The following is an 18514-nucleotide window of genomic DNA, read 5'->3' on the forward strand; positions in this document are numbered from 1 at the left end:
CAGCCTTCAAACATCGTGTGCGGTGGTGCAACAAACAGCAAGCATTCTTATTGAGAAGAGTTTGAACGATTTTCAAGTTTGTTCACACCTTATTGATACCGTATTCCTGCGACTGAATCATATTGGAATGCTTTTGTTTTATGGCAAATGTCCACCACATTCTTGGTAAAACTGAAGCCCACATCTAATTCGGATATGACCACACATATATTTCTTATATTCATATTCGCTGGAGGTCTTACAATATATATTTTGTACAGTGGAACGGCTGCCAACGGCTTTCGGTCGGTCCTCTCTCTCTGTCTCTGAAACGTGCCATCTCGCTCGCTTCCAAGCGTGTGGGCGAACCGACGGGATCTGGGATCCGGTATCCGTCTGGTTGGCGCCGTTCCCAAACGAAGTCAGTTAGTATATACACGGACCAATGCAACTTATGTACATGGAACAGATTTCACAAAAACAAGCTAAAAGCATTCTTAGATTAAGGGTTTCTTCCATCCCAGAAATGCAAGCGTATTAAATAGCCAGGAGTTTCACTCCGAGTGCCGATGGCTGTGCGTCTGCATTTGCTGGGGATTGGTCTCGTTTTGATTAATGTGTTGCTTTCTGGGGCTAAATCTGGCCGGGATCTTGCTGAAGCTGCTCTTGCTGCTGCTGCTCTTCTCCCTCCTCCCCGTAGCAGCGCCGTTTAAAGTCGCCAAAGAGATCTGAACGCGGCTGAATATGATCCACACTCACCGTCTGCGTAGTGTTCCTGAAAGAGCGACAACTTAGTTACTTATCGAATGCGAATTCATATCTCTTTAGCCTTACCCGGTTTTGGTAAGCACCGTGCATCCGTGCTCTACCACCATGGTGAGTGAATAGAGCGCGGCCAGGTTACACATGCTATCGGTCTCATACAGCTCTATATCCGGCAGACGGATCTGTGTCTGTTGCGGATCCTGCAGAAATCGGGCAATGCGCTCATTGACGCTCATCTTGATGCTAAATCCTGGTCGCTCGCCATTGATGCGGCGACACCCTGCGCGTATTTCGCGTACTTCCTGTCCTTGGGCGTGTCCAGGCGGCGACGAGGAAAGAAACGGATTAGAAGTTTCGCCGGACATTTCGCTCTCGATTTGACGAGGAGCCGGCATGGTGCCATCTGCATTCGTTTCCATCTCCGAGCAGGCGTTCTGGATTTCGATGGGCTCGGAGACGCCGGCTGGTTGGAAGCGGGATAAATCCTGCAGAGATTCAGGCAGCTGGGCTGGAGACTTCGGAGGCGGTTCCATTCCTACCGCTCCCGCTTCGGTGCCAGACATCAGAGTGTCATCTTCTCCAATTGTGTCATCCGAGCGTATTTGAGGCAGTAGTGATTTTTTTGTAAGCTTTCTTTTCGGATCGTACCTGGCTCCGGGTCCAAACTCGTTTCCCGGCCAGTCGGTCAGTTCATCATCTCCCTCGCGATCGGTGTCGTGCCGGCGATGACCACTCACTTCCGCCTCGCTATCCGTGGACGAGCTCAGGGAACTAGAGCTCAAGAAGTCGTAAAGTTCGCTACAGTCCATTGACTGAGCTTGGAGCTGCAGCTGAGGCTGTGGAAATGTTTGGAAGCGGCGGCGGCGGTGCGTCTTGGATGAGCCGCTGCTGCTGTGTCCCGTCGCCTGCCCTTGCGCCTTTTTGCGCAGCAGAGGAGCAGCTGGTGGCGTACTTAATAACAAGGCATCAATATCGGTCACAGGCACAATGGTGTCCATGGTGAAGGAGTTCAAGTTGGGGGTCGAGACATCAGCACTTGGCAAAGGTAGCTTTTTGACCGCGTCCTTTTGATCAGGCAGCTCCTCCATCTCCTGGCTTACTCCTCCGGGCCCTTCAGAACGGTGGCATTTCAAGTCCTTGTCCGTCGTCTCAGTCTTTTGGGTGTGCTTAGTCTGCTGTCCTTGGGCAGCCATGCGGTTGATCTTTGACAGCAGACCCTTGTTCAGTGGCAGCAGGCGGTCGCTGAGTGGCTTCGATGTGGAGGAGTAGCTGCGGGGGCGCATCCTCTGCTGGTGGTGCTGTGGTTGCTGTAGGTGCTGGTCATCTAGTTGTGATTGTGGCGAGGCGTACAGCTTGACCGAATCCTGCTCATGGTAGCGATCGCGGTTTGAGCGCTTGCGTTTGCCACAGAAGAACAAATGCGAACGATGTCCAGTGGCGTCAATTTTCAGCAATCGCTTGCGTATGGTTCCAGTAGCAGAGCCGCTGCCACTTAGCAGGCTGGGCTGCAGCGGCGATTCGGTGAAGGTGTGGGGCGTCTCCTTGCTGAACTCGAACTCCATGGACATCCGCTTGATCTTGCGTTTCCTTCGCGAGTTGGGCTTATAGAATCTGGGGGTAGGTCAGCGATAAGGTTGGGGACCGTTGCGAGAAGTATTAACCATTTTACCTGGCTGGACTGAAAGTCTCGTTAAGCGAGTCCGACTCCAGGGCACCCATGCGTCCAGGCAAGGTCAGTGGCAGACGCAGAGGCAACATTGCCTCCGCCTTTTCGTCAGAGTCACTGGCTAGCAACTTGAGGTTGTGTGTGTCGAGTCCGTCCACGTTGGCACTAGGGTGGTGGTGGTGGCCATGATGCCCGTGATGGTGCCCCTGGTTCAGCGCGTCCGTCGGACTGCTGGAGGAGTCCTCCGTAGGCTGAGGGGCGCAGGCTAAGCAGAGGGGGGTTACCGCGAGCAGGAGTCGGCATGCGATGGTTACTTACGCAGATTGCCCGTGGAACGTGTCCTGCGGCGGGAGCCCCACCTACCGACGCCGCCACTCGCCCTGTCCATCAGCGTCAGATCCAGAGCCAACGTCAGATCGTGGGAGAATTGATCCATGGCCGCCCGCTATCCGCTGTCCTCCGGTCCGCTCGCATTGACTCAGGCTCGGCGCATTTAGTTGCGTTCTGCACGTGCACAAACAAGAAACAAAAATGCACCAGTAATCACTTCGGTAAGCGATTTGCGATAGTGTCTTTGGAAACCATCGGTTGAAACAGTTCGAGCGATAGGTAACTTCGAAAGTTATCGCAGCAGTAGATAAGGCGATGGTGGCGTCAAAAAAAAATCGCTAAATCGATATTATGCACTGGAAAAAAAAACACTCCGCAGAGTTGCTGAGAATTGAACATCTAATAAAACAGTTTTAAGACGATTTACTCTTACATTTGCGTGAGTGTACTATACAAATTTATCTTAGAACCGGCCAGAGAAAAATGTTTCGTTATGTATGTATAATCGTTTAAAGTAATAAAATGCCCGATTCGATAAGCCGATTGATGTCGATAACCCTGCTGTGCTCGATAACCAGTGTTAAAAATACTAAATTGAAGGCCAGGACAAAGCGAGACATGTCAAAAGCCCGCCACAAAGAGATTGAGGGCATCCATTGTGGACTCTGCCTTAAAAGCAGGACGGGTCACGCGGGACACCAGCGACAGGCAGTCCACACAGTTCCAGAGGAAGCAAAGACCGCGCCAGAGGCGCATAAGGATCGTGGGCACCTGGTGTTCCAGGGCTTGCTGCAGCATCTGTACCTCATGGCAGAGGAGCCGGCGACGCTGGATGTGTCGGAGCTTCAGCTCCAGAATGCGCCTTCAGAACAACAGAATATATAATCTGACTAAACGACTGTGGTCAGTACAATACCTTCGTAGTTGCGTGCAGGCGTTCTCCAATTCGTTGATCCTCATCCTGGTTACGATCAGTTCCTGACTGATGTCGAAGGCTCGGGAGTACAGCATCACTGTTCGCGACTCGAAGACTTCCGATTTATCCAGCGCCTGAGGAGGAAGTGCTATTACCACAAACAGTAGCCAGACGCATCTTTACGAACCAGATCCTTGAGCTGACGGTTCCGGTTCTCCAGCAATTGGGTGCGCTTCTGGGCATCCGCCAGTCGCTGGGACATCCTGGTCGGACCTGTATACTGATGATGGAGCTCCACACCCTGCAGCGTGGACACGCTGAACTCCCTCAGCGGAAGCTTTTCGACGAAAAATAGTAAGTTAGTACACCCCAAATGACCATCTCCCAAAACCATACCATGTGCTGGGTCCTTCCCAGCTTTGTGGTTAACAATTTGAGGCCCTCGTTGATCAGGGAACGCTGGGAACACCGACTAGGCGAGGCCATCGATCGTATATGTTACGTTCCTAATTTGGAATTTCGATTTTAACGCGATAAAATCAGTTGTGTAAAAAGAAGCAAAAAGGCAAATACGAAAAAACTTATGGATTAAGCAAACATTTGTAGGTCAACAGGTGAATCCAGGCTGACATAGCGTGAAAAGAAAACTTAGCTTGTTACTTCTGAAATCCAAAACATTGGTTTTGAATACGAATCGTTAAAATAATTTATTTAGCAAAATTAAACCAATATGACTCAAAAAAATACATTGTGTGGCAAGTGAATGGAACTCTTACATCTTTGATCTTTTGGGCCAAAAGTGGCAACTGAGGCGGGAACTCAAGGAAGTCCCCACAACTACAATTATAAATATACACAGATAAAGTTACACGTTTATAGAATTTTGCATACGAGTATCCATATAATAAATACTCAACGATTGCATGAATATATAACAACAAATCTCAGCTGTAAAACACATAAAATTGAATATTTAGCGAACTTGGGGCAAGGGCTCGCCGAGCTTCTTAGTCCAGTCCTCACGGGTGGCCGGGTTTTCGATCTGGCCACGACCGAGGCACTTGCCCTGCGAGATTAGCTCGGCAAACTGGGCCACAATCGGATCCCGACCGCACGATGCCACCGCTGTCACCGTATCCGCCGCGTTGATGAAGTAGGCCACAAACTTGAAGTCCTCCATGCTACCGTCAATGATCACATCCTTGTAGGATCCATGACCGGCATACCGGATGCCCTTGCCGAAGATGAGGGTGAAAAAGAAGGGCACGGCCTCCAGCTTCTTTACCCCGCCGCACATGTTGATGGCCGCCACTCGTCCGTGATATTGAGCCAGCTGGTAGTGTCCGATGGTCACGCGATCGTGGGCCAATCCGTGGATGTGAGCGTTGGCTATGTCGCCGCCCACATATACATCGGGTACATTGGACTCGAGGAAATCTGTGACGTCCACGGATCCGTTACGATTTACCTTTACGCCTGACTTGGCCAGGAATTGGGTGTTGAGCTTGGATCCAGTGCCTAAGATTAGCAAATCGCAAGGCAGACGCGTGTCATCCACCAGCACCACCTCTGATACTTTGCCATCTTCGTTGCCAACAATCTCGGCGATGCCGCTCTCCATGCGCATGACCACCTTGTTGTCCTCGAACAGCTGGAGCACCCTCTGACCAATCTCCGCGCCAAAAGCGGCCTTTAGTGGGACATTTTCACGACCCACAACCGTGACGCTTTGCACTTTGGAGACCAACCCAGCAGCTGCCTCCAGGGCAATGAAGCTGGAACCCAGACAGACGACGCGGGACTCCGGGGTGATCGATGCCAATATCGCCTTTGTATCCGCCAACTCACGGACAGTGCGGACGTTCTCCAAATTAACACCCGGAATTGGCGGCCGGAAGGCGGAGCAGCCTGTGGCAAGGTAGATTTTGTCGTACTTCACCACATAGCCATTGCTGCAGTGCAGCTCCTTCTGAGCTGTATCCAGTTTCTCGGCGGCGACTCCTAGCCACAGTTCGATATCGTACGCCTTGTAAAACTCCTCGTCGCGGAACCGCAGCTGCTCGATCTCAAGGTTCATAGCCTTGGAGATCTTAACGCGATCGTAGGGCAAATAGTCCTCGCGGCACACAAAGATCAGGCGCCCGGTAAAGCCCTCCTGTCGAATGGTTTCCACGGCCACAGCGCCCGAGGGACCACCGCCAACCACAATGAACACCCGCTGATCGTCGGGCTTGCGACGGACCATGTTCTTGAGTCGCTTGTTGTTGACAAGATCCGATCGCTTGGCACGGAGCAACACCTGTCCCTCGACACCCACCTCCACGCGATAGCAGGGCAGGGAATCGAGACCGGGGAAATCCTCAATGTCTCCGTTTTCCAGGTTGAAGCAGGCGCCGTGCCAAGGACAGCGGACACGACCCAAACCCAAGGCTCCAGTCTGGAGCGGAGCTCCGTAATGGGTGCACTTCGCACCCACGGCAAGCAGACGATCGTTCTGCTTTACAAGCAGCACGCGGTTGTCCTCATCGAAGTCCACTTGCTTCATCTCGTTCTCCTTCAGATCCGTAACTCTGCAGTCCACGAGGACCGCACTGGTGTACTCCGAATCCGGCGAAGACTCTTCCGCCGACATGGTTGTACTGGGACTCTGGTTACTGCACTTGGACTGGTAGGAACCCACGGCACCACCTGTCGAAGCCATCATGTAAAGAGACAAGCAAAGAGAAACGGAGATACAAATACAGATAACAAGAGTGTGTAGGTGAATGGAAACATAAAAATTTTCCAGTTTTTCCCTAGGGTCCAGGGGAAATTCTGGCACCGCTTGCTGATCAGGTAGAAACAACAATCGAATACCAGTCAAGAAAATGCTTCGCACGCGTTCAGAAGTCTTTGTGGGATTGCTTATGATCCTGGGACCAGTGCTGGCCCGCTCGAATCTTGGGAACCCGCAGGAACTGGAGCTAAGTGCGCTGCGCACCCACAAGCAACTTTTGCAGGCGGAAATCGCACGTCTCTTTTTAGAGCAACCGCCTCGAGCGGAAACTCAACTTCTGTTGGATGATCTTCAGCTACGAGATCATCAAATAGGCATTCAAATAGAAAAGCTCGAGGAAATCTCCAAGGGCGAGACCACGCAGAGGCTGGCCATAAATCTAACTGCTGACTTTGAACATCTGCAGCATAAACTCGATGATTTGAAACGCCAACTTGAGTTGCTCGACGGACGGTTTTCCACCCAAGGGAAGCAACTCGACGGACACTCCTCGGAAAGCGCAACGGCGGCTGCCCCCGGATTGGGTTCCTTTTTGTGGGGACCCTTGCTGACCATGCCGGAGTTCCCACAGGGCAGTGTGGCCAGCGACCAGCAACATAACCACAACATCCATCCCCAGGATCCGCAGCAGGAATCCAGTCCCTCCATCATCAAAAGAGTGCTGGATATGCTGAGGCCATCCATGGGAGTAGCAGGTCTGCGGAGTCGTTGGGCTGAATCAGCCAAATCAGCTGGAACACCAAAGCCCGCTCATCCACTTAGCGCTGAGGAGCTCCTGCCGCAACTGCAGGAGCAGCGCAGGTTTCTCGACGATGCAATTACGCGACTGGAGCTCTTGGCCGTCAAGAAGGGCTCAAACAAAAACTAAAATATATGGAAAATTCAGGAAAATCAAGCACTTAAATCCATCCATACAAAAGTACAGCTACCTGACGGAGCAGAGGATCAATATTTATGAACTTATATTGCCAGAGATCATTCATTGCCAGCTTCGTAAAGTCATTCTCATAAATTGAGTCAAATGATAGTATACCAACTAAGTCGAGTACGTCTAATAATAATTTGTGACCATTTGTAGTAGTTTCCGAAAAAAATTGGGCCAGAATGAGATTGATAAGAGTTCATTTCGAGCAATCACGTCAATGAAAAGTCTAAAGCAATAAATATTATCTATCCTTTCAAACCCTGATATGTAATTGTAAAATTTTGTTTCAGGGCAATTATTTTGAACAACACCGAGGAAGGAGTGGCAGCTGTCTAATTGCCATCGATGGTTACCTGGCCACAACAAAGCGGATCCTAGCGACAAGTCCGGATCGATTGACCCATCCGACCTACTTCAATGTCACGACAACTCAGCATAACTAAGAACCTCACATTGCTACGTCATCAAGAAAAGCCAAGCGGCTAGGGAAACATATGTACATATATAAAGCGTAACCGTAACACCTGTAAATGTGTGTTCCCCGCTGTTCTAGTCGATTCTGTTCTGATATTCTGATATGGCGATAATGTCTACACGCCCCTATCTGAAGTGGCTGGCTTTATGATGTATGGTAATATGGTTTCGCTGGTATATCGCTGATATGCCCATGATGGAGCTGCGATGATTCGGCTTTTAACGGACGGACGCGGGCTGATCGGAAATGAAACATTCCGTTCGAAGCACCAAACATGAGAACAGCAAGTTATCTGAAGTTCACGTACAGTGAGAGAAAATTTCGCTTTCAATTTGTGGAGGAGGGTAAGGTCGCTGACATACTTTCAAATACGTACTATGTGGATTAGTTAGCGATGTAGGTTTAAGTAGTTGGGTTACGACTGCAAAATGAAATGAACGGGACAACTTTTCTACCGAGTCAGTAGTCAGTAAACATCGACCCTGCACTGTACATTTGTACATTTGCCAACCTCTTTCGGTTCTCTCGTCTAATTAGCAATGATTCGCCATGTTAATAGCACAGCTGGGTTTCCCACACACACACACTCGGACAAACGAGAGCAAACCGGTTGGCCTTGTCCAACGCAAGTGAGTCAAAAGCCAGGCCAAATAATAATAATAACAATTGCACGAGAACAAGTTTCACCAAAATATATAACTCACGAAATCTGGTATCACAGAAAAGGACGGGGCAGGCCGCAGCTAAGAGAATGTTCCGTCTGTTCGTAAGAGTTTGCCAACGCTTAATCGCCGGCAGTTGGCGGACGAATGAACTGGAGACCGCCTCTGGAGCAGCCAATTTAAGCGAACTGTGGCCTCCATGGAGAGCCCAAGAGAACGGAATGCAAGACATGGCAATAGGCAATAGGCAGGCACACAGACGCAGTTGAAATTCCGATGGCGGTGACTAACAACAGTTGTACAGTGGACATCCCCTAGCATCGCCTAACACATGAAGATACTCTATAACAAGTAGACTCAGCTGGGGTTTTCAGGGGTCGCAACTATAGGAGATCCACCTGAAGTTCCTTTAACTCTTTTCAAGAAAAAAGTTAATATCCATGCTATTGGATATTCTGAGGGAAACGGACTGTAGCTCTTGGAGAATAAGCATTCCCGCACCGATAGCTACTGTGGCAAACAAGTGGCGCGCTCTTCGCCAATCTCTTGGACTTGTGCCGCTGAGACAATCATCTAGGCACCCCTACCCTGCCCCGAAATCATTCATCTAATGCGGGTCATTCCCATTCTCCTAATCACAACTCCAAGCCATTTGGCCTCGTTCGATTGGTAAAAGGTACACGGCACTGTTGGCTATCGGATCATCTACGACATTACCACGCACTTTTCGAATTGGAGTCAGAAAGCGAGGCGATTGGGATAAGTGCTTCTGGAACTTTAACAAGTGAACTGGACTTGGGCAAGATGATTTTATTTTATTGAGCAGAAGAAAGCGGTTTTGTTGCGCGAGAAATTGTAAAAACCCTTTTCGAGATTAGAAGTGGCGTAGTCAAATTGGGAATGTGGCCTTGACTTATGTCTGCGAATTGCCCTTTCGAAAGCTATTCATCTGGAAATCGTACATTTACCTGTCGACTTCTCCTTTTTGGGCGTACTGCCCGTGGTCTTGTACTCCTTGCAGTTGATGGAACCCATTGTGTTTAGTAGGCGGTTGTGGGAATGGCTCGAAAAATATGGAGATGCTTGGGACTTAAGCCTGTGTATCCTCAAAAGACCTTCGAAGACTCGTCGCGTTCTGACCAAGTTCAGAGCTGTTCGATGGGAATGCCACCTGAAAGTTGAGTGTGCAGTTTAGGAGCTTTGTTTTTCACTTAATAACAATCAATCACTGTGCCAAAGCTCGTTATCAGTTAGTTAGTTCCCCAGCGCTAATCATTTCCATTTAATTATTCGTCCACAGGCTGAGTCATCAGCCGCAGATGGATGTTCCGAGCTCCCAAACGTGCTCGAGATGCTGTTTTTGCAGCACACACAACACACTTCGTTGTTTATCTGCGAGTTGCTCTTGCCGCCAATCAACACTCACCACTCACCACTCACTACTCTCTACAATAACAATAACAAAAACAAAACAACTGGAATATCGCGTGGAAGGGAAGAGAGCCTGGGAGCGTGCAACAGGTCGGGTCCGCGTCGGTACCGAGATAAACGGAGTGGAGTCGAGTGGACCAGGAACGCTGCGAGAGAGTCGGGAGTCGGGAGAGCAAGAGCCAATGCGAGGCACGTCTGGCGCGCGTGAAGTGCGGACCGCGTATGGCGCGCAACTTCGTCGCTGGATTCGACTGGAAGTGGAAGCTTCGTGCCTCCCCAACACACATGCATATTGGGGGTCTGTGTGTCCGTGGACACAGGGGCGGTCAAGATACTAGAGCCAGAAACACTGTGTAATCCAAACGGGCAATAATTACTCTGCGCGCTCCTTCTCAAAAATAGCTCATGAGTAATATAGTTTAAGGATGACGTGGATGACTTCGGAGAAAATACGAAGGCCAGCTACATAACACTCTACTTATACCCAAACGAAGCAAGTTAATTTCCTAACAGGATCAAGTAAGTCTGATATACCCGATGCACATCGCTGGAAACTATAACTCTGGCCGCAGTTGTCAGCCTTTCCGACCATTCGCGTGTGTGTTCCACTAACGAAAACGTTGCGACCTTGCCGTCGCCGCACTTCACATCGAAGCAATCTCCCCACCTCCTTGTGGCCAGAACCAAGAAGTCGTAGAGGGTAACACATAGTTGGCCTTCCTCGCGCTTCGGACCAATGCACTTGGCGACCAACATACCTGTTGTCTGAGCCCATTGTGGCACAGTCAGCGCCGGCAAAATTGCATCACCGCCAGCGGAACTAGAACAGGGAAAACCAGCGCTTTGATTGCGGCTCCCATGACTCTTCGAGTGGAATAACCACCACGATAAGTAAGCCAAATTTTCCGTCACTGCCTTCACTTCATAAGTAATTGGTAAACGGCTGTTCTTTAGACCTGTTGATACGGATAGTATCAAACATATTATTGATATCTCGCTATCTCTAGGTAAACACCGTACCTTTGAACACTTCGTATTCTAGTCTTTGGTTAAGAGGGTCGAAAATAATGCACTTAGGAGCGTACAAATTCAATATCATTCTATACGCATAGGAACCATGTCAGGTGTATTATGTCCTAATCCCATTCCATCAATGTCTGCTGAGGCTAATGTGGACACAGCCCGGTTATGCTGATAGGCTTATTTTTATCAGTCTTGAAGCATTACCCAGTATTGAAGCTCTCAGGCTTCAGTGGAACCTTAATAATCTTGAATAGCCTTTCCAAGCGGAAAGTTGTTTATATTTTGAATGTTCCATAGCAATGAACTGTAAGTAGTATATGAGATTCTCTTCCCTATTTGCAGCCTTCCTACTTTGGCCCCACTGTGCAGGAAGGGAGAGCCAGCCAAGCATTCCAGTGGAGGACCAAACTTGCGATTGCCCAATTGCCAAGTGATTCGTCTTCGATGCCTCGGGCCAGTTAAACCACTGCTAAACTGCTGGACGTAACAAGATAATTGCCTTCGCGATTGCACGTTGTAGATAAGTAAATCGCCTGAAGGCGGCACGTACTAGCATGCGAAGGCGGACAATGCACAAGTGTACAAGTGCGTCACTTACGCAGCCATTCTTAATAAACTATCGTTAATGGTAGTGTTTTATTTTCTACACTACGGCTTTTTTGTACGGCAAATACGATGAAAGTCCGTTTGTTTACGTCTGGTCAGTGCTGCCGGACCAATTCAAATGGGGCGCGCTTTGAGTGGGACCACAGTGGCAGGTGTTCCCTGGCAAACGGGAGATGGGCACACTGCTCGTATCCCTGGTGCGGCGTTCCAATTGGAATCCAATAGAGTGAAATGGAGCTGTTATTAACCGCTGTCATTGTGATAGAAATTGCTCCGCTTCTCGTGTCACATACCTACAACTTGACTTGACTTGGCTGACAAAAAAGAAGACGTAAGATCAAGACTCCCTGAGCATCAATAAATCAGGAAAATGAACGCCAAAGACTTTGTGGAGATCGACGGCTCCTACTTGGAGGGTGGCGGGCAGGCGCTGCGCAACGCCCTAAGCCTCAGCTGCATTTTGGGAAAACCGGTGCGCGTGGTCAAGATCCGGGCCAACCGCCCGAATCCGGGACTATCGATCCAGAATATGCACGGGCTGGACCTGCTTCGGGACATCACCAATGCGGACGTGGTGGGAAACGTCTTGTGTTCCACCAGAGTGGAGTTCACGCCGCACACCATTTTGGACAACACTTATCGCGTGGAAACGTGCACGGCAGCCAGCATTACTCTGATCTATCAGATGGCTCTACCAGTGCTGCTCTTTGCCGGACACTCGTCCCGCCTGATTGTGACCGGGGGCACGAACGTGGCCTTTGCCCCTCCGGTGGAGTATATGCAGCAGGTGCTGCTGCCCAACCTAAAACACTTTGGGGCTGGCTTCGACCTGAAGGTGCAGAACTACGGTTTCTATCCACGCGGTAGAGGCAACTGCCAGTTGGACGTGCAGCCCGTGGCGAAGCTTAATGCCGGACAATTCATAGATTTCGGCCGCATCAACTTGATCAGCGGAGTGGCCTTCTGCGCCGGCTGCCTGCCCATAAATATTGCGATAGATATGAAGAAGACGGCGCAACGCGAGATCCATCGCCTGTGGCCGGAGCAGGAGTGCACCATAGAGACTGTGAAGCATTCGCGAGAGAGGGCTCAAGACAACGGAGCCGGAATCACGATCACGGCCAACACGACCGCCGGTGTTGTCCTAGGTGCCTCTGCATTGGGCAAGAAGAGGATCGACGGATACGTTCTCGGCTCGAAGGCGTCGTGCCAATTGACCGAGTTTATACGCAAGGAGATCTGCGTTGATGATTACATGCAAGACCAGCTCATCATCTACATGGCCCTGGCCGTCGGACGTTCAAGGATGCGCACGGGCAGGCTGACCAAGCACACACGCACCGCCATCCATGTGGCCGAGAAACTGACGGGCGTCAAGTTCGACGTGGCGGCGGAGCCCGGCGGCCAGACGCTTGTCACTTGCGAGGGCTTGGGACAACTGAACAAGATGCTTTAACAACCGATCTACTGCGATCTTTAATCTACTGCAACCTTAAATTAATGTATACATATATGGAGAATATACGTGTCCTAAAGGCGCCGGAAAATGGCCAAAAAATGATCGCCCTTGTTGCGAACCACCTTGGCCCCCTCCTCGCTACTCTGGTACAGCTTCGGGGTGATGGGATCAGCATTCTGTGGGTTTAAATGTGATTATTAATGTGGGACTTGACTGCATGATTACGGTTTCAAATAACGTACGGCCTCCTCTTCAGTAATCCGCTCGTACAGCGGATGCTCCTCCATATGTGTCACTATCCACTTGTGCAGGTCCTCCACATCCGTCATGGTGTACACCAGACCCTGGGTAAACAGACTTAATTATATCCGCATATCAAGCTATTTTAAGGAATTGTGCGACTTACCCCCTTCCTGAGGACATAGGCATATTCGGAGAGCAGAGCCTGGTTTATAATACGCCACTTGTGCTTGGCGCGCTTGAAATGCGGATCCGGGTAGAGAAAGAACATCTTCTCCAGCTGGCCCTTGGCGAAGTAGTTGGGCAGATACTTCATGGCGTTGGTGCGCAAGCAGGCGACGTTCTGGTATGCACCCGTATCCGCGCACTTGCGACGCAGTGCCGCAATCCGGTCCACCACGTAGTCAGACACTTTAACGCGGATTTCCATGCCGATGGAGAGCTTTTCTGGGAACATCTCGCCCAGGGTGACCAGAAAGCCGCCGTAGCCGCAGCCGATGTCCGCAAAACTGACCTGCTGGCCCTGCTGGATGCTCGGGTACATAGAGCGCCAGTCCACATCTTCCGGGCGAGCAGGACTACGGGACAGAACCTTTAGTGTGTGAAGTGCATTTCATGGTCTACTCACTAGTCGAAGCTGTGGTCTGCGATGGGATTCGAGTGCGCTCGTTGACGGTAGTAGCGCTTCTGCGGCAGCCCCGTCACCGCCGACGTGGGGCTCAGCACATCCGGCTTCTGGTTTTGGCTCTGTTTCTGAGCCTGTCCACCGGTGGCCACCATAACTGAAAATTAGCAGAGCGACTGATAGGAGGCACCACAGGTGAGAAGCAGCAGCACGTTGCGAACGCTTTTGAAAACTACAAAAATATACTAAAATATACTGGGACGGTTGTGTTGGGGGCATTCAAACAGTATTTCCATTAAAAAAAAAAACAAAAATGTTATTGAACAAAAAAACATTAAAAATACTAATATTTTTATAATAGGAATGTTCATATCTTGTCACACAAATAAAAAATGACGATTTTGTAAAGCTACTCGCATACCAAACGATTTTCTTCACGTTTCATCGAAATTTCGATAAATACATATTTTAACGATTTTAATAATGTGTGTTTAAATTTTGTAAAATATGTCAAAAATTTAACAGCCTGCCATACCATCCCACGGGGAATTAATACGAATTTAACGAGGTAACGAATGTTTGGACCATTATTTCCATAGTTCCAAAAAACGCACAATCGACAATCCGACGTTTTCCCGAAAGTTTTAAAATTCAACCTGTCTGTCGATATTATTGCATTATTTTTGATTTCTGATACCAGGCAAACAGAAATCATAGCAGGAGTCAGCTGGCAGCCCAGAATAAAACCAAAACAGCTGATATATTTCATGATGGCTGCCGTTTACATTTTTCCAGTCATTATTCGACCAATAGGAAATCAGCTAGGTGGAAGGTAACCGTTAGTCTGAAATTAAGCGCATACTAGAGATGAGCAAACTGAATGTTTCATCGTCCGTGTCATGAGTAAGCCCGATAGACGCGAAGTAACAGTACATTTAATAGTACTTCATTATATTGTGGTAGTAGGGGTATGTCACTTACCCACTTCAGGAATCCCCCCATGGCTTAAAAATTCGGCCGAGCAGCAGCTATAATTCAGTCGATTCAGCAGCACTGCCAGAGACCCAAACATTTCGGTCCCTTGTTCGGTTTGCTGCAGCGCAATTAAATAGGATACGTTTGTTGTGGCCAGTGCTGCGACCCACCACCGCCCGCATCCACCATTCCCTGGCGCGATGTCGCAGGTTTACTTGCTACCGGTGGCCACGTTCCTGATCTTCCAGGTCACCTTTCTCGGCACGTAAGTACGCCATTGCGTGGTTGGTTCACTTTGCATCCCCATTTACCGACGGCTCCTTGGTCTCCAGGTACATCTTTGCCGTGCTGGAGGGGCATGTGGTGCCCACGGTTCCGTACATCAGCGATGCTGCCACCTACTCACCGGAGAGCTGTGTGTTCGGCCAGCTTATCAACATAGGCAGCGTTCTGCGTGAGTCCCTCTCCCGGCATCCCGTCTCGTCTCCAGAGATGAGTCATCTGCTGATTAGATGCGGTAGCAGCGGTGCAATTTTTTGTTACTAAGTTGCTCATGCCTTGCAGTGGGAATCACCATCTATGTGCGCTATCGCCAGGTGCTGCAGCTGTACGAACACCACCCGGATTTGGATGCCTCGGTGCTGCGTCAGAACCGACTGGCCCTGTGGTTCGGCCTGGTGTCCTGCCTGGGCATCAGCTTCGTGGGCAACTTTCAGGAGACGAACGTGCGGATTGTCCACTTCATTGGAGCCTTCTGCTGCTTCGGCTGCGGCACCTTGTACTTTTGGATGCAGGCGCTCATCTCGTATCTGATCTTCCCCATGTCGGGCACCCGCATTTACGCTCACTTGCGGCTGGGCATGTCCGTGGTCTGCACGATACTGTTCATCCTGCTAGCGGTCACCGGCGTGATGTCGCACATTCTGTTCAAGGGACAGAATCCGCGAAAGTGGTGGGTCTGCAGACTGGCTTTTACATCAGGGCGATACTTACGTCTATCCTCTTGACTCGTCCCTTTAGGTATCCCTCGGACGGCGGCTGGTACTTCCACGTGGTCAGCTCTATTTCGGAGTGGATCATCGCCACCATCTTCAGTTTCTTCATCCTCTCCTTCACGAATGAGTTCCGCGACGTATCGCTATCGCATCCCCAGATTGCCTTGATGTCCTATTCGACCATCATTTAGAGGTTACCTTCATAGATTAGATAGGAGTAGAAATCAGCGTCTGGGTAAACCAGGGTTCCTTCAGCTTCAACATTTTAAGTACAATCCAAGGTGACAAGAGCACGGGTCTCGAGGACGATGTGCTAGTCCGGGTGATGTGCAATTGCACTGAGGCATCTCGCCTGTCTTCCCTCTCTTTCCGGTGCTCTTTCTCTGTCGGATCGCTGTGATATGTGCAAAGTGTTTCCCAAAGATTGGGATCGGGTAGTTCCAAGGCGCAGAAAGCTGCTTGATTGAGGAGTTACATTTATTCTTTACCCGCGTTCGTTTTACATTATACATTAGAATTACTAAATCAAACTAATCGGTAGAAATGATCTTCAAATCTGTAAAAAAAAAAGCAATTAAATAAAAAGGAGTGTTTGTTTAGCTTGTCTGTCAATCCCTAGCGCTTGCGATCCCTGGAGCGGTCGCCATCCCGATGCTTGTGGCCACCTCGACTGCCGTGGTTCCCACTGCCTCCTCCTCCGCCGCCACCACCTCCTCCTCCACCGCTTCTTCCGTCTCCACCGCCGCCGCTGTTCCGATGCGACGACGAGGAGTAGCGACTGTGCTTGCCTGAATTGGAGCTGGAGTTACGATATTTGTCGCCATCACCTAGGTTATTGCTGCTGCCTGCGTTCCCAGACCGGTCTTTCTTGGAGTAATATTCAGAGCGTTCTCGCGAGGATTTCCTAAAAGAAGTAAGTAATAAAAAGTGGCACAGTGCTTATAAATCTACCCAATTTCTCATGCGTTAGAGTACATACGTCTTCCTGTGCTTGCTGTGCGGTGAACTGGATCGCGTGGGCGACCTCGAGTAGTGACGCGACTTTTTCTTATGCTTCGGCGGCGACCGGGAGCGCGAGCGGGAGGATCGACTGCGGTGGGATTTCTTGGTGCGCTCGCGACTCGGCGACCTGGACCTGGGTGAGCGGGAGCGAGGTGTCCGCGACTGGGTGCGCGTCCTGGATCGCGAACGTGACCTAGAATCCTTCTCCGGCGACTTTTCCGATGGCAAGGGCAGTGGGATAGCACGCTGGATGAAGCCACCCCACGCATTGTGTGAGCCATTGTTGCGATCCACGGTGATTACAGCCGGCGGTGTGTTTGCCTCCTTCGTTTTGTTGCGCGCATCAATGTACCGCTTCTTCAGCTCATCCACGGCGGCCTCCAGTTTCTCCACCACCGGCTTAGAACGCGTGTACAGCTCCATCACACGGTAGCAGATATCCGTAATGTCCGCCATGGGCACCCGGAAAATGCCGAACCACGGCGGGCTGTTGGGCAGAGGTATGTTGAGCTTGCGGGCACTCAGGTAGATGCAGGCGCATGCAATCGCCTCCGGTGTGTAGCGCATAAAAACGTCCGTTCTCAACGAGTCATTCATGAAGTTCCAGGAGAGCTGCATCAGCTTCTCGTGCTTCTCGTACTGAAGCACCTGCAGATACATAACGATCAGCTTGTGCGGATGCTTCACGTGCACGCAAAAGCCCAGTTCCTTGAGGACGCGTCGCTCGGCCTTGATCACTTGCATCTTGAGGTTCGTGTAGTACGGATCCAGCACCATGGGTGAGATTTCCCTGCAGGACGAGATAAGCAAGTCGTGATTGTTGGGTGTTAGGTGCATGGACTGCCAAGAGCAGTAAAAACACTTACTTTTGAGCCCGCACTTGCTTGATGTGGTGGAATACATTGATCACGTCTCGGATGCGTCGCGGCGCCTCCTCAATCTTGGAGGCCAGGCACACGCAGCTCATGGCCACAGTTTCCATGTTGTGCCGCACGAAGCTCTTCGAGTAGAAGAAGCGCTGGAACAGCACCTGGCCGGTGGCCATGGCAACCTGCGGCAAGCGCAGAAGAATGCCCGCCGTCTGAATAAGTTCGCAGCCCAGTATGCGCAGGTCCTTCTCCGTCTCGTGGTCCAGTCCATCCTGGCTGGATGGCGTCACGTCGATCTTGCCCTCCGGAATCAGGCTGTTCTCTAGCGTCAGCACGATGCGGTTAAAGAGCCGCGGATAGATTGGCTTGTTGGTGTCCGTCTGGGCCGCTGCCGCGCTCCCTGCATCGCCGCTGGCCGCATCCGTCCCCGGGGCCGCTGCACTGCTGCTGTTGTTGTTTGAGATGTTGACGCTGTTCGAATGGAGCGAAGTCACCGTGGTCAGCACATTGGTGATCGTCTCCACCGTCAGCGAGGTGGCTGTCACCGTCGTGTGGACCACAGCGGTGCCGGCCCCACGGGTGGCCATTCGTGCGCAGGGTCCACGTTGCGCGGTTCACCAGGAAAAGCGTGTATTTTTGTGTTTTATTTCTTAATTTACACTTTTTTTTTTTTTTTTGTAATTTACCCGATAACAGGCGTGCTTTTATACCTTACTGATATCGCCGACGTTGCCACCAAGGTGATGTCGATAATTTCCTAAATTATACCGCAAAATGGTAAAAATACTGAATATG

At 50.4% G+C, this 18514-nt stretch overlaps 8 protein-coding genes and 1 long non-coding RNA gene across 12 annotated transcripts; 4 read left to right on the forward strand and 5 right to left on the reverse strand.

Moving 5' to 3' along the window:
* Window positions 1-210: 210 nt before the first annotated feature.
* Window positions 211-3067, reverse strand: LOC6555563. The gene is made up of 4 exons (XM_001982552.3): window positions 2729-3067; window positions 2414-2675; window positions 814-2355; window positions 211-754 (listed from the first exon to the last, which is right to left on the reverse strand). Exons 1-4 carry the CDS (start codon window positions 2844-2846, stop codon window positions 613-615), a joined length of 2064 nt encoding a protein of 687 aa, XP_001982588.1. The 5' UTR covers window positions 2847-3067; the 3' UTR covers window positions 211-612.
* Window positions 3068-3361: 294 nt separating this feature from the next.
* On the reverse strand, window positions 3362-4441 carry LOC6555564. The gene is made up of 4 exons (XM_001982553.3): window positions 4053-4441; window positions 3844-3993; window positions 3657-3790; window positions 3362-3602 (listed from the first exon to the last, which is right to left on the reverse strand). The coding sequence occupies exons 1-4, from the start codon at window positions 4140-4142 to the stop codon at window positions 3362-3364; spliced, it is 615 nt and encodes a 204-aa protein (XP_001982589.1). The 5' UTR covers window positions 4143-4441.
* On the forward strand, window positions 3596-3857 carry LOC113564513. The gene is made up of 2 exons (XR_003408060.1): window positions 3596-3643; window positions 3716-3857. It is a non-coding gene; the product is annotated as an uncharacterized LOC113564513 (long non-coding RNA).
* Window positions 4442-4516: 75 nt separating the features above from the next.
* LOC6555565 (apoptosis-inducing factor 3) lies at window positions 4517-10001 on the reverse strand. 4 transcript variants are annotated; one of them, XM_026982075.1, is made up of 3 exons: window positions 9928-10001; window positions 9463-9665; window positions 4517-6344 (listed from the first exon to the last, which is right to left on the reverse strand). In XM_026982075.1, the coding sequence occupies exons 2-3, from the start codon at window positions 9527-9529 to the stop codon at window positions 4630-4632; spliced, it is 1782 nt and encodes a 593-aa protein (XP_026837876.1). In that variant the 5' UTR covers window positions 9530-9665; window positions 9928-10001; the 3' UTR covers window positions 4517-4629. The 4 variants fall into 4 exon arrangements, with proteins under 4 accessions (XP_026837876.1, XP_026837875.1, XP_026837877.1 ...); XM_026982074.1 differs by having other exon boundaries at window positions 9921-9999; XM_026982076.1 differs by lacking the exon at window positions 9928-10001 and adding an exon at window positions 9724-9877.
* Window positions 6290-7373, forward strand: LOC6555566. The gene has a single exon (XM_001982555.3). It carries the CDS (start codon window positions 6524-6526, stop codon window positions 7298-7300), a length of 777 nt encoding a protein of 258 aa, XP_001982591.1. The 5' UTR covers window positions 6290-6523; the 3' UTR covers window positions 7301-7373.
* Window positions 10002-11688: 1687 nt separating the features above from the next.
* On the forward strand, window positions 11689-13115 carry LOC6555614 (RNA 3'-terminal phosphate cyclase). Its single transcript, XM_001982557.3, has one exon. The coding sequence runs from the start codon at window positions 11925-11927 to the stop codon at window positions 13008-13010; it is 1086 nt and encodes a 361-aa protein (XP_001982593.1). The 5' UTR covers window positions 11689-11924; the 3' UTR covers window positions 13011-13115.
* On the reverse strand, window positions 13006-14168 carry LOC6555615 (tRNA (guanine-N(7)-)-methyltransferase). Its single transcript, XM_001982558.3, has 4 exons — window positions 13882-14168; window positions 13420-13831; window positions 13256-13357; window positions 13006-13189 (listed from the first exon to the last, which is right to left on the reverse strand). The coding sequence occupies exons 1-4, from the start codon at window positions 14031-14033 to the stop codon at window positions 13085-13087; spliced, it is 771 nt and encodes a 256-aa protein (XP_001982594.1). The 5' UTR covers window positions 14034-14168; the 3' UTR covers window positions 13006-13084.
* A 334-nt stretch (window positions 14169-14502) lies between these two features.
* On the forward strand, window positions 14503-16429 carry LOC6555616 (DNA damage-regulated autophagy modulator protein 1). Its single transcript, XM_001982559.3, has 4 exons — window positions 14503-15118; window positions 15186-15307; window positions 15418-15805; window positions 15874-16429. Exons 1-4 carry the CDS (start codon window positions 15054-15056, stop codon window positions 16037-16039), a joined length of 741 nt encoding a protein of 246 aa, XP_001982595.1. The 5' UTR covers window positions 14503-15053; the 3' UTR covers window positions 16040-16429.
* Window positions 16310-18464, reverse strand: LOC6555617 (cyclin-L1). Its single transcript, XM_001982560.3, has 3 exons — window positions 17717-18464; window positions 16828-17640; window positions 16310-16752 (listed from the first exon to the last, which is right to left on the reverse strand). The coding sequence occupies exons 1-3, from the start codon at window positions 18304-18306 to the stop codon at window positions 16464-16466; spliced, it is 1692 nt and encodes a 563-aa protein (XP_001982596.1). The 5' UTR covers window positions 18307-18464; the 3' UTR covers window positions 16310-16463.
* Window positions 18465-18514: the final 50 nt, after the last annotated feature.

This window comes from Drosophila erecta, unplaced genomic scaffold (assembly GCF_003286155.1).
Source record: "Drosophila erecta strain 14021-0224.00,06,07 unplaced genomic scaffold, DereRS2 tig00000126-arrow-pilon, whole genome shotgun sequence".
In the NCBI taxonomy this organism is placed as follows: Eukaryota; Metazoa; Arthropoda; class Insecta; order Diptera; family Drosophilidae; genus Drosophila; species Drosophila erecta.

Coding starts and splice junctions, on each gene's coding strand:
- LOC6555565 (XM_026982075.1), bottom strand. CDS start 9,529: ATGGGTTCCATCAACTGCAAGGAGTACAAGACCACGGGCAGTACGCCC. Junction 6,345..9,462: donor CAAAAAGGAGAAGTCGACAG/GTAAATGTACGA, acceptor TGGCTTCGACAG/GTGGTGCCGTGGGTTCCTAC.
- LOC6555617 (XM_001982560.3), bottom strand. CDS start 18,306: ATGGCCACCCGTGGGGCCGGCACCGCTGTGGTCCACACGACGGTGACA. Junction 17,641..17,716: donor AAGCAAGTGCGGGCTCAAAA/GTAAGTGTTTTT, acceptor CTCGTCCTGCAG/GGAAATCTCACCCATGGTGC. Junction 16,753..16,827: donor CACAGCAAGCACAGGAAGAC/GTATGTACTCTA, acceptor TACTTCTTTTAG/GAAATCCTCGCGAGAACGCT.
- LOC6555566 (XM_001982555.3), top strand. CDS start 6,524: ATGCTTCGCACGCGTTCAGAAGTCTTTGTGGGATTGCTTATGATCCTG.
- LOC6555615 (XM_001982558.3), bottom strand. CDS start 14,033: ATGGTGGCCACCGGTGGACAGGCTCAGAAACAGAGCCAAAACCAGAAG. Junction 13,832..13,881: donor GCAGACCACAGCTTCGACTA/GTGAGTAGACCA, acceptor TCTGTCCCGTAG/TCCTGCTCGCCCGGAAGATG. Junction 13,190..13,255: donor GGATTACTGAAGAGGAGGCC/GTACGTTATTTG, acceptor TTAAACCCACAG/AATGCTGATCCCATCACCCC.
- LOC6555563 (XM_001982552.3), bottom strand. CDS start 2,846: ATGGATCAATTCTCCCACGATCTGACGTTGGCTCTGGATCTGACGCTG. Junction 2,676..2,728: donor ACGTTCCACGGGCAATCTGC/GTAAGTAACCAT, acceptor CCCTCTGCTTAG/CCTGCGCCCCTCAGCCTACG. Junction 2,356..2,413: donor GAGACTTTCAGTCCAGCCAG/GTAAAATGGTTA, acceptor ACCTACCCCCAG/ATTCTATAAGCCCAACTCGC.
- LOC6555614 (XM_001982557.3), top strand. CDS start 11,925: ATGAACGCCAAAGACTTTGTGGAGATCGACGGCTCCTACTTGGAGGGT.
- LOC6555616 (XM_001982559.3), top strand. CDS start 15,054: ATGTCGCAGGTTTACTTGCTACCGGTGGCCACGTTCCTGATCTTCCAG. Junction 15,308..15,417: donor CAACATAGGCAGCGTTCTGC/GTGAGTCCCTCT, acceptor CATGCCTTGCAG/TGGGAATCACCATCTATGTG. Junction 15,806..15,873: donor GGACAGAATCCGCGAAAGTG/GTGGGTCTGCAG, acceptor TCGTCCCTTTAG/GTATCCCTCGGACGGCGGCT.
- LOC6555564 (XM_001982553.3), bottom strand. CDS start 4,142: ATGGCCTCGCCTAGTCGGTGTTCCCAGCGTTCCCTGATCAACGAGGGC. Junction 3,791..3,843: donor ACCGTCAGCTCAAGGATCTG/GTTCGTAAAGAT, acceptor CTTCCTCCTCAG/GCGCTGGATAAATCGGAAGT. Junction 3,603..3,656: donor GCCTGCACGCAACTACGAAG/GTATTGTACTGA, acceptor GTTGTTCTGAAG/GCGCATTCTGGAGCTGAAGC.